Source organism: Polyergus mexicanus, unplaced genomic scaffold (assembly GCF_030449975.1).
Source record: "Polyergus mexicanus isolate NDT 795.1 unplaced genomic scaffold, iyPolMexi1.0 SCAF_6, whole genome shotgun sequence".
In the NCBI taxonomy this organism is placed as follows: domain Eukaryota; kingdom Metazoa; phylum Arthropoda; class Insecta; order Hymenoptera; family Formicidae; genus Polyergus; species Polyergus mexicanus.
This window is the reverse complement of record NW_027223326.1, coordinates 520,465-534,958: the sequence shown is the minus strand read 5'-3', so window position 1 is coordinate 534,958 and position 14,494 is coordinate 520,465. Positions and strand designations below refer to the sequence as shown.

Genomic DNA, 14,494 nt, shown 5'->3' with positions numbered 1-14,494 from the left:
TATCAGGTATGATTATAAATATTATAGAATTATGATACATATTAATAATAATGCATTTCTCTCTCGACATATTTAAATATTATTATAATAATAATAATACGAGAAATGGAATGAAATTAAATAAAATGTGTACAATTATTATTTATTACACATTTTATTTAATCGCATTATACATTTATCGTTTAATCCGTGAAAGTTATAATTATAAATGCAACATCCAATTGCTGCAATTTGCGACTGTAATATAATGCATCATTGTCTCTAAATAATAAACGTAATTAAATTCCCGTTATTTCCAACGTAATTAAACGCTCAATATAATTAAAAAGACAATTCTTACAGGCAATTTGCGCGTATTTTACTATCAACTCTACTTACACGCATACGTCATATAATAATTATTATTTAAGCATTAATCACTCAACTGCCTAATTATTTTACTCGCGATTGAGTAAATTCGTAACTTATTAACGCGACGAACGCGCGATCTTGTTATTATTAGTCAGAAATTTGTGCAGGCAACTTTTCGGACACTATCGGCCTTCGATTTCCATTGACGGCCTGCAATTTTATAACGTATAATCCATGCCACGCATTCATATTCAAATGCGTGGAAAGGATAATTTATATCTACCTTTATACACATTTTGACGACTTTATCTCTGGCGTTCATTGTTCTCTCTTACAACGCAAATTGAACTAAAATTCATCATCATGGATATTTGCTACTGAAGACCTTTGCGAATCGTCATTGCTCGGTCCGTTAATTTTGCCGTAGTTGACATCGCGTGCGTCAGATGATACGTTACGAATTATTTGAATAGCATCGATCTACATTAGGGTACACGTAATGCGCCCACATATTAGGTGTACAACTTTGCTTCCGCCGTTTTCCTATAAATGGCTTTAGCGGTAAGTAGTGGTCGGAATAAATAGATCATAGACGTCATGCGATAAACTTGGGCATCTGTCAACATAACCCCATAGAAACATTAGTCGATTTGTGTCCGCATCATAAAGTTATTCTCGATTGAAAATGTCAATTTACGAGCCAAATTCTCGTCATTTGCGGGAGGTTTTAATTTTCTGCTTCAATATGAAGAAATCTGCGGCTGAGGCTCATCGAATGCTCTCAAATACTTATGGTGAAGCCGTTATTAGTGAAAGAACGTGTCGTGGGTGGTTTCAACGCTTCAAGAACGGTGATTTTCACGTCGAAGACCGGCATAGCGGTGGAAGAGAGAAGGTTTTCGAAGATGCAGAATTGGAGGCATTACTTAATGAAGACTCGAGTCAAAGTCAAAAAGAATTGGCACGATCATTGGGAGTGGACAATACTTTGAATCATAAATGTATAACCAGTTTTTTACAATAAAGCCTCGAATTTCGGAAAAAAACGGCGGAAGCAAAGTTGTACACCTAATAATATGCCCGCACGCTCAAACAATCGCTATATCATCGTATTTTTCGCCATGAAATAATAAATCTGCAATTCGACAAGTGCATAGGGTACGTATAATAATTTTCGATCAAAATCGAACATTATAAAAGATATATATAATTTTGATAACAATCTATTATATCTCTTACGTCTGTTACGTTTAACATAGACATACATACACAAAAATGATAAATATGGTAATGAAATCGAGCACGGTTATTTAAACAAATTGTATTTTTTCGCTTTATAATTTTGCGCTGTTAGATATGTAATTTGTGATATTTAGTTAGTAAAATGAGAATCACACGATGTTGTAGGGCAATATAAGGGTTGGTTAATACCTAGCAGGTGGTTAATTGTTTCAGGATTATTGGTCCGTATTAATGCCTATAGACTGCTTAAGCTGGGAAGATTAGGGATTATTGGCTACTTTGTACGTATATCGTGTATATCAATGATACTGATTACAGACATTTTGAATAACAACGGATTCAAGTACAATTCCTAAAGTGAAAATAGCTCGTGCTTTAATTTCGCTGATGTCGTGCAATCTTGAGAATTATACTCGTCTTTAATGATTCCCGAAACATTTAATTCAGCAGATATTGAAATTTGTCTCGAGATTTCTAATAACGGAGAACAGTTAATTATTAATATAATATACGGCGAGAGCGTTATAAATTAATAATATAGAATTCAATAAATAAATAGTTGCAAGTTTAAGAAAATATTAAAATTAAAATTTTACACGGGAAAAACAAATTACGCGCCACGAATATATGATTTCAATAAAATCAGTCATTTCATAAAATATGTATTTTTAAATTACATCTTTATTATATATTTACATTTTATTATAGAATTGCATTATCCTTGATCTACTTTGTTTCCCAGAAAGACATTCCAATGGCATCGTTAGAAGAACCGGAACTGGATTTTGCGAAACCCAGCGAGTAAGACAATTTTTCTAGCTGATGATACAGTCCGTATCTACTCTCTCTCTCTCTCTCTCTCTCTGTCTCTTTCTCTTTCTTTCGTTCATTTTTTTCTCTTTTCTATTTCGTGTACTTTTGTTTAAAACGCTTTGGCTACTTCGCGGCGCACTGACCATAAATAGCAAATTTGTTACGACGTTGATTCTCTTTCTTATCTTTTTATTACACGATACGAAGAAAAATATAGAAAATTAACGCTTAACCGATTTGTAAATATAATTATTATTTGTAAAAATATAAATCAGTTTTTTTTTTCATTTTTATTAACAAAATACTTTTTTTTTTCCCCAGAAAAAGAGACAAACTAATTTTTACACGGTAAATCAAAATAGGAAAGAAATTTATATCATTTTTTTAATAAAAATTAATGATCTGCTGATTCTGACTAACAAATTAATTGAGATACATTACCTCGATATCGAATACATAGGAAAGATTCTATTTTTTTATAAACGCGCAATTTTCTCGAATTCTATCTCAAAATAGTTTGATGATTGCCGATCGTGATAATTTTAGTCTAAAGTGTAGGTTGAATGACGCAAATCGAGACCGGTCGAAAAACAGGAAAGCCACCACGTCGGGCTTTCCGTCTCTTGTCTACCTTATTTGCGAAACCTTTATTTCCCTGATTGTGCGACACGGCTTTACACAGTAAACCCTTGATATATATTTTGTAAAAGTCGAATCGTGCGTATAAGTTGCACTCGTGTCCGGTAAAAGCCCTTCTTCTTTTCCGCTATATACCGCGATCCAATTTCCTGTCCGATGCGCTCGCTCTACATGGGATCATTGTGTATTTCCGCCAGCGCGTGACAGCGAAAAAAAATTGTGAACACGAGAAATCTCTGATGCGATTCGGCGGGATTTGTAACATAAATTTGCACTGTAGAGAAAATCAGGTCTCGTTGTTATTTTCCCCACGGTCGTTTCGCTTTATGTCAATTTTCAAATACGTACGATGAAATGAATCGGCTCTATCGGACTGATATTTATGACAGCCGCGAACATAGAGTTAGAGTTTAAATTAGTTGTTTTTTTTTTTTTCCTTTTTGATGAGATAGAGCGCAACAGGTCCTTTCATTAAAACCAGAGAATCATATTTGCTTGATAAACGACTGTTGTAAATTATTAAAAGCTTGAAGGACAAAAGCCTGTAACGATAAAATATTTTTTTTTCGAACAGCAAAACATGCGTTACCAAAAAATAATCTCTATTTCATTTTAGACAAAATATATAAGTACTCTTTATTATATTCTCTTATAAATAAATCGATCACATATCTAAACCGAGATAATATTACAAAATTGTGAAAATGTGCCAAGAATATTTGATTCTATGGAAATCTGACTATTAATGTTAGATAATAAATGTATGTGCGTACATTTGCGTAATCGTGGTTAATGCAAAGCTATCATAGTGAGAAAGAGAGGGAAGGAGAGAGAGAGAGAGATAGCGGGGGAGGAAACTACCCAATATCCACGACAATAGCGCATTTCCTGTTCACGCGAGTGTCAATATCAGCGCGTCGCCTCCGCACGTTTATCGTTTCCACTCGATTTTGGATCGAAACTTTGACTTTATCTGATACAAAGTAATGAGACAGGGAAGTCGTGCGGTCGATGAAACGTCTGTACGCCGTACCGTCGGAAAAGCTGCGGATTTGGATGGTTTGGCTTACCGGGGTCGGTGAGATAGCCGACGAGTGGCACAAATGGCTACGGGCGAACATTGATCTGATCGGCGAGCGTCTACAAATGGTCGCGAGCAACGTCCCGGGAGACAGCAGCAAGATTGAATCCGTCGTAAGTATTGACGCTATTTCGCTAAATCGCGATACCTGAGAGGCGACGTGTCGAATCAACGTTGCGCATTGTATTTATATGTATACACATTATCCGGATTCTTTTTATAATGAATGAGAACGAACAATTCTAAGTTAATAGCTTTAAATCGAATGGGGAGATTTTGATGGTTTAATTATATAAATTTCTGACAAAGAGATTAGTTGAAAAAGAGTCTAAAGTGGAACGAAATTAATCGGATAATCCCTTTTTACATCGTTTATATGTATATCCGAGGAATTTAAAAAAAATGCCGAAACTTTAATTCTCAGTATTAAAGACTTATTAAATAGCCGAGCGCGTCTAACCAAGTTTTAGACATACAATATTTTTTCCCCAGGGAAACTTCATGAGATTACCGGAAGAATAAATTCTCCTCGTTTTTCTTCCCCTGAATATATTATACATCTGTTTCGTTTATCTAGGATATTGTTGCGATGTTGATATAGTCAGACAACCGTGTAATGAGAAAGTCAACAATATATGGAAGCTGATCGTATCGGATGTATTGTATTACGAGAAAGAGAGAGACAGAGAAGTCGCACATATACATAGTGAAATGCCGTATAAGTATGGGTTGAGTAAAAAGTCATTGCGTATTTCTTGTATGTTTTTCAAAGTCACTTATTTATATAAAGAACAAAGATCAATCAATGATATATTTTCCGTTTTGTTCGATGACTTTTTGCCATCTCTCGGTGAGCTTCATAATTCTCCGTTCGTAGAAGGACCTGTCTTTATTGGCGAAAAACTGAACAAGGTGCTGATTTACCGCCTCATCTGAATTTAACGTTATTCCACGCAAGGAGTTTTGAAAAGAGCGAAACAAGTGGAAGTCTGACGGCGCAAGGTCAGGCGAGTATGCTGGGTGGGGCAACACATCCCATCCAAGCTCCAATAATTTTTGACGGGTCGCCAAAGATGTGTGTGGTCTCGCGTTGTCGTGATGGAACACAACTCCTTTACGATTGACGAGCTCCGGACGTTTCTGGATGACAGATTCGTTCAAACTGTCCAATTGCCGACAGTACACATCCGAATTGATTGTTCGGTTCCTTGGTAGGAGCTCAAAAAACACCACACCCTTCCAATCCCACCACACTGAGAGCATAACCTTTCTCTGATGAAGTTCTGCTTTTGAAGTCGTTTGAGGCGAATCATCACGTCGGGACCAAGACCGTTTGCGTTCCACATTGTTGTAAACATTCCACTTCTCATCACCAGTTATCATTCGTTTCAAAAAAGGATCGTTTTCTTCACGTTTCATGAGCATATCGCAGATGTTTATACGCGCCGTCAAATGAACTTCTTTGAGTTCACGAGGAATCCAAATATCGAGCTTGCTTACGTATCCCAGCTTCTTTAGGTGGACGTGAACACTTTTTTGACTGATCTTCAATGTTTCTGCAATTTCTCGTGTCGTGTAACGTGGGTTTGACTTGATCAATGCCTTTATTTTGTCGTCATCAACCTCGGTGGGCCTTCCTGACCGAGGAGCATCTTTGAGATCAAAATCACCAGCGCGGAATTTCTTGAACCAGTTTTGGCACTGACGTTCTTGTAGAGCATCGTCACCGTAAACTTTACGCAATTTTTCACAAGCTTGACGCGCGTTCTTCCCTTTACGGAAGTTAAACAGTAAAATATGGCGAAAATGCACAGTTTGGTCTTCCATCTTTAACTTGTTGTAAAATCTCCAAACCAAATCGCTCAATTTTTTTTTTAGAATGAAGCTTAAACCGTCAGCTTTTAAACGATATATGACAAACATATGTGTGAATGACTCTAGTACTGCCAAAACTGAACTAATGCCATCTGTTGCAAAAATACGCAATGACTTTTTACTCAACCCAATACATAGCACAGTGCCTTTTAATCATTCGTATCTTAAAAAATAATGTTTTCGACGAATTTACACTGATATTTGTTACTTTTTCAGCTTTTTGAGATTTGTAGCTTACACGGCAGACAATTAATCATCTTAATACTTGAATCAAAAAGTAAAATATATTTTTTTATTTAGTAAGTACAATATATATATATATATATATATATATATATATATATATATATATATGTGTGTGTGTGTGTGTGTGTGTGTGTGTGTGTTTGCTATATCTATTTTCTTAATAATTATTTTTATTAGAATGTAAAAAATATAATTATTAGTAATATGATTATGCCATAGATAATATATTTAATTAACAAAACATTTGGAATCTAACTATCTTAAGTAATTCTTAAAAACTGATATCACGCAACCGTTATCTTATACAATTTCACATTGCAATTTTCTTGAGTTACGGAACAAGGGTTCGAGAATTGAATCATTCAAAGTTTCCATTTATCGTTTCGTTGAACGCTGACCGTTGATATTAGGATTCGCGAAAGAACGGCAAATTATAAATTTTATCTTGAATGTACACAGGGTGTTTTCTTCCAATGTATACATATAATAAAAGATCGAGCTTTGCCTCAATTAATGTCTCTCACGTAGACGAGAGAGATTACCTGTCAAAGTTTCTTTTACAGTTGTCATTACGCATTTCGTGTATATAGGTCGCACGATGCTTTTCTTGAAAGCATTATATTCTTTATTTTATAAGTGTCTTTTATTCGAACGTTCGAACCGATGGATGATAAATTAGCAGATAATTAACCTTTTCACTAAAAGCAACATATTTATGACCGAAAGTTGCAAATATACGGTTTTAAATATTTCGAATGTGTGTGTATGTGTGTAGCAATAAAAAAATCTATCAGCATCAGCGAATTGTAGTAAAATTATGGGGAAAGAAAAACGTAGATATGTTCGCTCGAAAATTTTGGGTCAGGAAGAAGAAGGATATTTGCTATCAATATTTAGAGACGACGCTTGCAAACAGTACGGATATCATGCATTTTCCACAAAATTGCAATATGTTACGTCTTAATATTTACTGAGCCGTATTTCGCGATTTAACGTTTATTCCTTCGAGCGATAACACAGCGCAGAAACTTTAGAAATATTTTGTTTATTTTATTTTATTTTTTTTTTTTTAATAAATTTTCCTCCTCAGGCTAAAATATGTTTTGAGAGAAAGAATACGCGCGCGACCAAAAAGAGAATGCGAGCGGCGGAAAATTTTCAAGAGTACCTCGCAAACTGTTTATTCGCCTCGTTTCTTTTCAATTCCGTTATACGAGATTTCATGATCTTAATGCAGGAGTGTTTATCTTTCGTTTCATAGATAAACGCTAAGTCCGTGGAAATCCTTGATAACGCGATGGCAACAGAAAAGGAAGAGAGAGATGTATCCTTTAATGCTTTCAACGGTATGCGGAGATACTTATGTACATCTTTATTACATGTCAAAGTCGTCTCACGCATACGTAAAATCGGAGCAAAACTTTTAATCAAATTTTTTCACGCTATATATAACTTCAATTTAAAATTTTTCACATTATATATCGCTAAAAAAGTAACAGAACAAAATTTAAAATAAATTCCTAACGTAAATAGTAAAATGCGATTATCAAATTAAAAAAAAATTTAGTAATATTTTTGACATATAAACATAATATCTAAAACCGCATACATTGTTTCCCACGTTTCGAGTCATTTAAGGCTTTCACGTTATTCCAAACAGATTTCACATGGCTTTACAGCGGAGATTTTCAAGCGAGATATTAGCCGGTTAATATCACGGGTGGGATTTTATGTATTTAACATATAATATCAAAGTTTTGCATTATATAAACTCTATAAAGCCGACTAAAATACGACATAAATGCTTGCACGCGTTTAGTCAAAATTGCGATCGTTATTAAAAGCATTATTTTCAAAACGAGAGACATCCTTTTTTAATAAAGATTCTAATAAAAATGGATTTGTATTTTTCATCGCATTTTGGTCTTTGAAAAATTCGATCGAAAAAAAATGTCTTGTTGTAAAAGAAAAAAAAAATAATAATAATTCTTCGACCGCTGTCACACGTTATGACAATAATTTCAGTCAAGAAAGAAAACTCTTTTGTCACCACTTTGGAAAGGTCCGGAATCATCAAAGATCAAACCACTAATGACATTTCATTTGCCGCAAAACTATCATTGAAGAAGCGAGTCGATGAATCACCGGAAGTAACGTCAAGCGATTCGAACGCGAAACAAGGCTCGTCGACGTCACGAACTCGCAACAATCTAACGACTGAGAGCACTGGTAATCTCTTCGCGAACGCGTGATATCGCGAGATCATCTCGTGCGTACGTAACGCCAGGGATAAATGATGATCTTTCATAACTAAAAGGAGGATGACTGAGAGAAGCCAAAGTACATCTGACTCTCTCTCTCTCTCTCTCTGCATTAACAGAGCCGTTAAACTTTATTTATTTAGTCGGAAAGTGAAACAGATATAATAATTTTACAAAGAGAAAAGAGAAACTAATTTGAAAAGCTGTCTTTGGTAAAGCGAGATAAATTAAAAAGTACATCGTTGTTTCTACAAATTTCAAGTTATTCGCCTTAAAGTTAAACAATCTTTATGTGTGGCTTTCCGTTCCGCGATATAACTTCAAAATATTTACATACATTTCCCCTTAAATGAAGAATTATTGCACGGAACTTGACATAGTTGGAATCGCGCCATTTCATATTCATCAGTTGTTTGCCTATAGATTCGTCAGGAGGGGGCTGTCGTGCTTAATCTGGCGCACCACCTGACGTGCGGATTGCACGTGACGTTTCGCGACGTATTTCATTTCACCTGCGAGTCCGATGTACAGGGGGCTGGCGGTATCTATACAATAGGATCTTCAGTATTGTCTGCAGGAATATTGGCTTTTGATTGAAGGAAGGAGGACAGGTGAAGGCGGAGAAGAGGAGAGCACGAGGACGATGACGAGGATGGCAACGGATGCGAGCGAGACGGCAATGGAAACCGCGACGGTTTGGCCAGGAACAAGTCGGCAGCCCTTGACTTCTTGTCCGATCGAGAGGAAAGAGGATCAGATGGAAACGATTCCGGTAACTTTATCCGGAGGGATTGTTCTCCCGCCCACTCGCACGTAATTTCTGTGCAATCGTCGATTTCTCGGCGTCTTTACAGAAGGGTGATCGAGGAGCTCCCGAAACGACATCGCTCACTCGGTCTTTTTTTTTTTTGTTCCGCGATATGGCGCGACGATCCCTCCCGATACCGTCTTTATTCCTCCCACGCTTTTATTAGATAAATGCAATAAAAGCGCTACCTAAAAGGCAAGACGTTACAATCGCGATAAACTGAAACAGCTTTTATATATGACTTTGCGCGTCTCGAGATCTCACTTATTATTTTTTATATTTCTAGCAAATTTGAGGATTTATTCATTTGTTAAATTTTTCACTTTAGATGCATTTCAATTTGACCGAAAGACGGTCATTTAATTTGTGCAGAGTCTTAAGATGCCGCAGGACGAGATAGAAAGAATTGAATTCCTGAAGAATTTTACGCATCAAGCCACCTTGTACGGATCTTATTACAAGCATTGGATAGAAACCGCTGATCAAGTAACTATCTCATAAAATATTTTCTTTTAATTTTACGATATAAGAGGCGTTCTGTTAATTCTGGTTCTTTAATGCCTATGGCGCACTCGCGAATCTCATTATAAAAATGCAAGAATTTTCTCCAAGAAATATCCGATTATATATACCCTTACTGATGCGAAAATGACGAAACGCAACAAGAAATTAATAATTTTCAAAGAAATATGATATTAAATAATGCTAAATAAGAAAATAAAATAATATAATAGGCGTGGAAATAAATAAAAATCACCTATATTCCTTAGCAACCGCATTGAGAAAAAAAAAGTTTTTAACTTTACTAAATTCGCCCAATTAATTACTATTTCTTTGTATTTTTCAAATTGAAATATTTAAGTTAAATACGACATATTAAATCTAACATGATATTATATTTGACTTAAATATTTAAATATTTTAATTTATAATATAAATTGGATCGAGATGTCCGAAGAAAAGTTACGCTATCGGTCTTATTACAGTCTTACGTGTAGCTTTTTGTAGTCTTACTGCGTCATTTATTAGCTCTTAAGATTCAGATGAATTATGACGATAATTGCGTATCCCGCGTGATATCGATCCCCGATACTTTCGCGATAGGCCATAAAGGAAATTGCCGGCAGAACGGTGATGACCACAGCGAAATTTCGAGGAACAGACGACGGCGAATCGAGATTGGATGTAGCTGCTTCGCACCCTGCTCAATATTCAATGAAGCAACCTGAAAGCGCCGTCGCTGAACCGATAGAGGAAACGACGATGTCGGGCCGGATTGATCCCCCGACGACGAAAGATTCGCTTGAGCGAGACACCGTCGAAGCGTCGATAGCGTTATCGGATGATCAATCCAAAGTAGTTGAGCCGTCCACGAAGAAGGAGACAGCTGAAATGGAGGCTGAGCCTGCCTCTGCGGAACCCGATGCCGCCTCCCCATCTGTGGAACCGGATGCGACCAGGCGCGCGACACCGCAACCGGAAACGACACCCCAGATGTGGCCGACAATGGAGCCTATCGTCTTGATGCCATCGCCCGAGATCGCCGCGACATTGTCCGTGGTATGTAAACCGTGATCGTTCGTGAAAATGACAATGTTCCGTAAACTCCGTGATACAGACCGTTATGTGAGGAAATGTAGCACGAAGTGTTTATAAACCACGGTACGTCCAAATTTCGATGAAACTCGCTGGCTATACGCAGGAGTAATGTAAATAAATCTAACGTGTTTCCGTTTAATGTCACATGTTATGGAAATATGAAAAGAAGATCCGTTTTCCGGAATGTTTTCTGTCCGAAAGAGTAACGAAGGTACAAAAATAATTGACATGCTATTCCGCGAAATTTTGAAATTTTTAAAACAATAAATCAGAAAGCGCGCAAAAAAGAAAATAAATATCTCTCATAAAATAATTCTATAACGCCGAATGTATGTACCAGGTATATAAATATGAAACCGGAATTTTTGTATAGAAAATACACGTTTATTGTATGAAAATGATAAAAAATATTTTATTCCAAGTATTGCCCATTGCTAGCTATACATTTTTTCCATCTCTCTGACAATTTGTGGATGCCACGCCAAAAAAAACTGTTGCTCCTTTGAGGCAAATCAGTCATCGAGCTATTTTCGTACATTTTCGTAAGAAGTGAAGCGCTGCTCAGCAAGTGCGTGTCCCATCGATGCAAATAAGTAGTAATCGGATGGAGCCAAGTCTGGTGAGTAAGCCGCATGCGAAAGTATTTCCAAATTAAACGCCTCAATCGTTTCCTTGACCGGTTTTGCTGTGTGTGATGGTGCATTATCATGAAGCCAAATCACTTTGTGTTGCCTTTTTTGATATTCTGGTCGTTTTTCACGCAAAGCTTGATTCAAATCGATCATTTGTTGTCGGTAGCGTTCAGTATTAACGGTTTCGCCAAGTTTTAGCAGCTCATAATAGATCACACCCTTCTGATCCCACCAAACACAGAGCATTGTCTTCCGTCCATAGCGATTTGGTCTTGCAGTCGAAGTCGCCTGGAGTTACCCATGATCTTTTACGCTTAGGATTCTCGAAATATATCCACTTTTCATCGCCAGTCACAATTCGATGGAGAAATGACTTTCTTTTGTACCTGACGAGCAGCATTTCGCAAGTGGTTTTTCGGTTTTCCTGCTGTCTTTCGTTCAGTTCATGTGGAACCCAGTTTCCCATCTTCTGGATCTTTCCCATGGCTTTCAAACGTATGGAGACGGCTTCTTGTGTCACGTTTAATTGATTCGCGAGTTGTTGTTGCGTTTGAGCGTCATCCTCATCCAACAATGTTTGCAATTCGCCGTCTTCAAACTTTTTCGGTGGTCTTCCACGTTCTTCGTTTCTCACGTCAAAATCGCCACTTTTGAATTTTTTAAACCACTCAAAGCACTGTGATTTACCAAGAGCATGCTCACCGTAAACTTCGACAAGCATTCGATGCGATTCTGCAGCAGTTTTCTTCAAATGGTAACAGAAAATCAATGCTGTCCGCAAATCGTAGTTTCCAGGCACAAAATTCGACATGTTCAACGCTATTAAAAACTATGCTATTGTATGAAACTTGTATTGTTGCGAGTTGAAAATCTTTATCAGATGTCAAAACAAGAAAATGGCGCCAATGACGCGGTTTGACGGTAACTACATTGACAGCTAGGGCCATCTATGGGTAAATTCCGGTTTCATATTTATATACCTGGTAGATTTATAAATGCGATGCGATCAATGTGTAGCAAGGCCATTAACCGCGATGAAAATCACGAAAATGAATATTAGATGCCGTGCCGGAAATCAGATCGCGGTTACATCACACGAATTGTATCAAAAATCGGAAATATCTGGAAATTTGGATTGCAATTTCGAGATACGTACGAAATTGATGTTGACAGTGACGCAGACACTGGTCAACGTTCGAAAGCGACGGCGAACATTCGAATAGCATTACGGCAATCAATCAGACCGCTATTAGCTCGCTGCAATCAATCGTTACGTTTGATAGCACCACTTTACTCGCTATGCAGAAGTAAAACTAAGTTTCTGCTACCGCAATCTATCTATCGGCTGTTTAAATGTCAATGACATGGCTTGCACTAATTGCGTAACGAAACGACCATCACACAAGCGGCTTTAAGCGGTGTTAAGCGAATATTCGCGATAGAATATTTGAGAACGTTACCTTTAAATAGCTCGGGAATAATATATGCATATTGTATAAATTTTGTATTATATTTTACATTTTTTCATAGAAACGAAGAGAGAGAGAGAGAGAGAGAGAGAGAGAGAGAATAAAGTTTATTCGACAGATTTACAAGCAGTTTTTTTAATTTTATGTTGTCATATCGTAAATCGTATTATAATCATATTATCCTATATATATCATCTCTTTTTAGAGAAAAATATATTCCGAGATGGAAATTTTATGCTGTTCGATAACATGCTGTCTATGCTTTGATATTCGTAAACACCATACATGGCGAATTGTTCTCAGCCGCGAATTAGAAGATGATAGACAGTGTCAATTTATCATTGTCTCCGCTTACGTTAGCGTAACAGTGAGAGTGTAACGTGTTTATTTGGTATCCAGATTCCATCAGTGTAACATTGAACCGATATCGAGTTTAGAGATTAATGATTTGTTTGTAACACACTCGACAAAATGCGATCAGCTTACAAAATTACTAGAAGCCTATATTATCTGCATATCTGCTTTTATCGAAAAGCCCCATAATATCACGAAAATTATAATATGTTTGTAATTTATTACATTAAAATTTACATTCGTAATATATTAAATATATATTAATATGAAAAAACTCTCTCTCTCTCTCTCTCTCTCTCTCTCTTTCTCTCTCGTGCAATATCCGTCTTAATTAAAAAATTTTATATAAAACCGTTCTTTTTTTTTCATATTGTAAATAATATAATAATATTGTATAAGATTATGTGTTCTTGAATTATATGGAAATAATTTTATTCATACGCAAAATTAATAACGTGTTCAATTACAGCAAGAAGCAACAGCGAAACGCGAAGCGGCCGAAAAATTGGTAAGGGATACGGCACGAGCCGAAGAAAATATTCCATATTTCTTCTATCTGAAGGCAGAGCCCGATATAGATATTGCAATTCGGTACAATGACGAAAAAGTAATACCGCCGGATCTTGATCGTGAAAGTATCTCCGCCAATCGCAGACGTCTGTATTTTAATCTGACCGACAAACTCGGCGGAAATTAATCCGTAATATTAGTTATATAAAAGGTTTATTAAGATAGCATTCTCCCTAACGTATTTTCGCTCTTTCTCGCAAAAAAATTAATAAATAAAAAAAAAGATAAATATATTACCGAGACACGAAATGTGTAAGTTATAAGCAAGTGTGTAAAAAAATTTATAAATAAAATTAACGAGAGATTAATAAATGAAATAAAAAAAATATATTGCTGAAACAAAATATGCTATACACAGTAGTGTGTGTAATCTGTGTTTTATATTTATTCTTATGAGAAATAAACCGCCCGCGCGTGGTTAAAATATGAGCAGTATACGGAAAAATCTTCGCAAGCGTGATAATCTCTCGAAGTTGTGAGATTAAAGTGACTTCGCGCCAAGTGACTTCATGCCCGTTAGAAGAATGTTGCTGCAATTTCTGTCGTGTGAATCC

The 14,494-nt window shown here is 36.3% G+C and overlaps 1 protein-coding gene across 1 annotated transcript in view; it reads left to right on the top strand.

Annotated features, from left to right (window-relative positions):
• The window catches only part of LOC138934114 (uncharacterized), a 31,866-nt gene extending 17,799 nt beyond the window's left edge, over positions 1-14,067 (top strand). Inside the window, exons 2-9 of the mRNA XM_070297550.1 lie at positions 2,336-2,394; positions 4,041-4,239; positions 7,509-7,593; positions 8,327-8,476; positions 9,108-9,280; positions 9,689-9,802; positions 10,421-10,873; positions 13,840-14,067. Coding sequence (XP_070153651.1) covers positions 2,348-2,394; positions 4,041-4,239; positions 7,509-7,593; positions 8,327-8,476; positions 9,108-9,280; positions 9,689-9,802; positions 10,421-10,873; positions 13,840-14,067 — 1,449 coding nt within the window. The 5' untranslated portion in view covers positions 2,336-2,347. The remainder of the gene's footprint in view (positions 1-2,335; positions 2,395-4,040; positions 4,240-7,508; positions 7,594-8,326; positions 8,477-9,107; positions 9,281-9,688; positions 9,803-10,420; positions 10,874-13,839) is intronic.
• Positions 14,068-14,494: the final 427 nt, after the last annotated feature.